A 1,719-nucleotide genomic window follows, 5' to 3' on the forward strand; every position below is an offset into this window, starting at 1 on the left:
AGAGCTGTATGAGCCCCCAATAAAATAAATTTTAAAAAATTAAAAAAATGATTAAAAAAAGAAAATATAAACCAATGCAATAAGAAAGTTAGAGGGCACAATTTCAACTAGAGCCCTGCTCACCTAGTGGGTTAAGTTGTGTTAATCACCAAGTCAGCAGTTTGAAACCACAAACTGCTCCTTGGGAGAAAGCTGAGACTTTCTACTCCTAGAGTTAGTTTCAGAAACTCACAGGAGCGATTCCACCCTATCCATAGGGTCACTGGGAGTTCGACTAGATTAGATGGGCGTTAAGCTTTGGTTTTACTTATTTGAATTAGCTCTGGCCTGACAAAGGCTGTCTGCTGGGCAGCCACTGAAGGAATGAGGAGGGAGCTTCCAGAGAGGAAGCCGAAAGGCCATGTGAGAGAAAGGAGCTTGTAGTCTTGGAAAAACTGGCAGAATGTCAGGGTGGCTGGCCAGCTGGAGCAGAGAGTGCTCCGTGTGAGATGAGATCAGTACAGGTGGGCCAGACCCTCCAACGAGTTCAGATAGACTTCCAAAGGCGACTGGCAACCAATGGGGTTCTGAAGTCCAGCAGCTATGAGCATGTGCCCTCTGGCATCAGGTCCTCTGCAGGCCTTGCCCAGCTTAGGCCCAGCCAGTAGTTATAGGGCCCGTTTTGCCTCTGTGTCGTCATCGCCTGTCTGCCAGGCAGCCTCCCTCCACCGGGGATGCAGGGGAAGCCCTGGCTGGGTAACCTAGCAAACAGCCATGGGCGTCATCATAGGGGGCGGGGAGGTGGGCTCGGTGCTCACCGAGGACTCCGGAAACTGGGCCTCCCACTCGGCGGGCACACGTGGCCCAGGAGTGTGCCTGCCTGGCACTAGCACCCTGCTCGCGCTGCTGCAGGACTTCCCGGGGGCGCAAGGCGCCAGCGAGGCCCCAGGTGCGGGCCTGGCGCACTGCAGCGCTTCCAGGCCGGAAGAAGGGCTCACTCGCTCGCCCGCCCGCCCGCCGCTCGCGCCACTTGGCCAGTGTTTTCCGAGCTCCGGAGATCCATTTGCTCAGATAAGAAATGGATTCCCCCCGCCCAAACAAAAACAAAAAAGCGAACAGAAATAAACAGAGGGGGAGACGCTTTGCAAACTCGGGCTCAAGTTCACTGTCCTCTGCTTGGCCCTTCGGAAGCCCAGGGGGCTGGAGTGAGCAGGATGTCCTCTCCCCCACCCCCTTGACCCCGCCGAGCGGTCGCCACACTCGACTCTGCGTCCCCCGAGGCCAGGAAGCGCAGGAAAGGTCTCCACGGCTGCGGGTGCCGGCGCAAGCCAGGTCACATGACTGCACCGAGCGCCCCCAGCTCGGGGACAGTGAACAAGCGCGCACGCGCACTTCCCCTATCTGGAGCCTTTTTTTTTTTTTGGCCTAGCTTGAGTTCGACGCAACCACGATTGGCTCCTCCCCCTCCCTTCCCCCCACCCACTGGTTGCGTCAAGTAGACTGCCCCGTTAGCCAATCGCCGCGCTGTGTCCAGAGGCTGGCACGCGGAACTGTCGGAGCGGACCAATGGGAGTCCAAGGAGCGGGCGCGCCCCAGCGGGGCCGGGGCGCCGGGCCCGAGGGGGCGGTGCTTCTCCAGTCAGCATGTGGGCGGGGGAGGGCGGGGACCATCAGCCGCAGAGGCGTCGACGGCGGCGACGACGACGACGTTCCTTAGTCTTCGGGGTGGGCTCGGCGGCGG

At 59.1% G+C, this 1,719-nt stretch overlaps 1 protein-coding gene across 1 annotated transcript in view; it reads left to right on the forward strand.

Annotated features, from left to right (window-relative positions):
* Nucleotides 1–753: 753 nt before the first annotated feature.
* The window catches only part of CUNH16orf72 (chromosome unknown C16orf72 homolog), a 21,892-nt gene continuing 20,926 nt past the window's right edge, over nt 754–1,719 (forward strand). The window contains exon 1 of the mRNA XM_045286053.1: nt 754–928. Coding sequence (XP_045141988.1) covers nt 754–928 — 175 coding nt within the window. The remainder of the gene's footprint in view (nt 929–1,719) is intronic.

Source organism: Echinops telfairi, unplaced genomic scaffold (assembly GCF_000313985.2).
Source record: "Echinops telfairi isolate 266 unplaced genomic scaffold, ASM31398v2 ScPeMD7_5;HRSCAF=22, whole genome shotgun sequence".
NCBI lineage: Eukaryota > Metazoa > Chordata > Mammalia > Afrosoricida > Tenrecidae > Echinops > Echinops telfairi.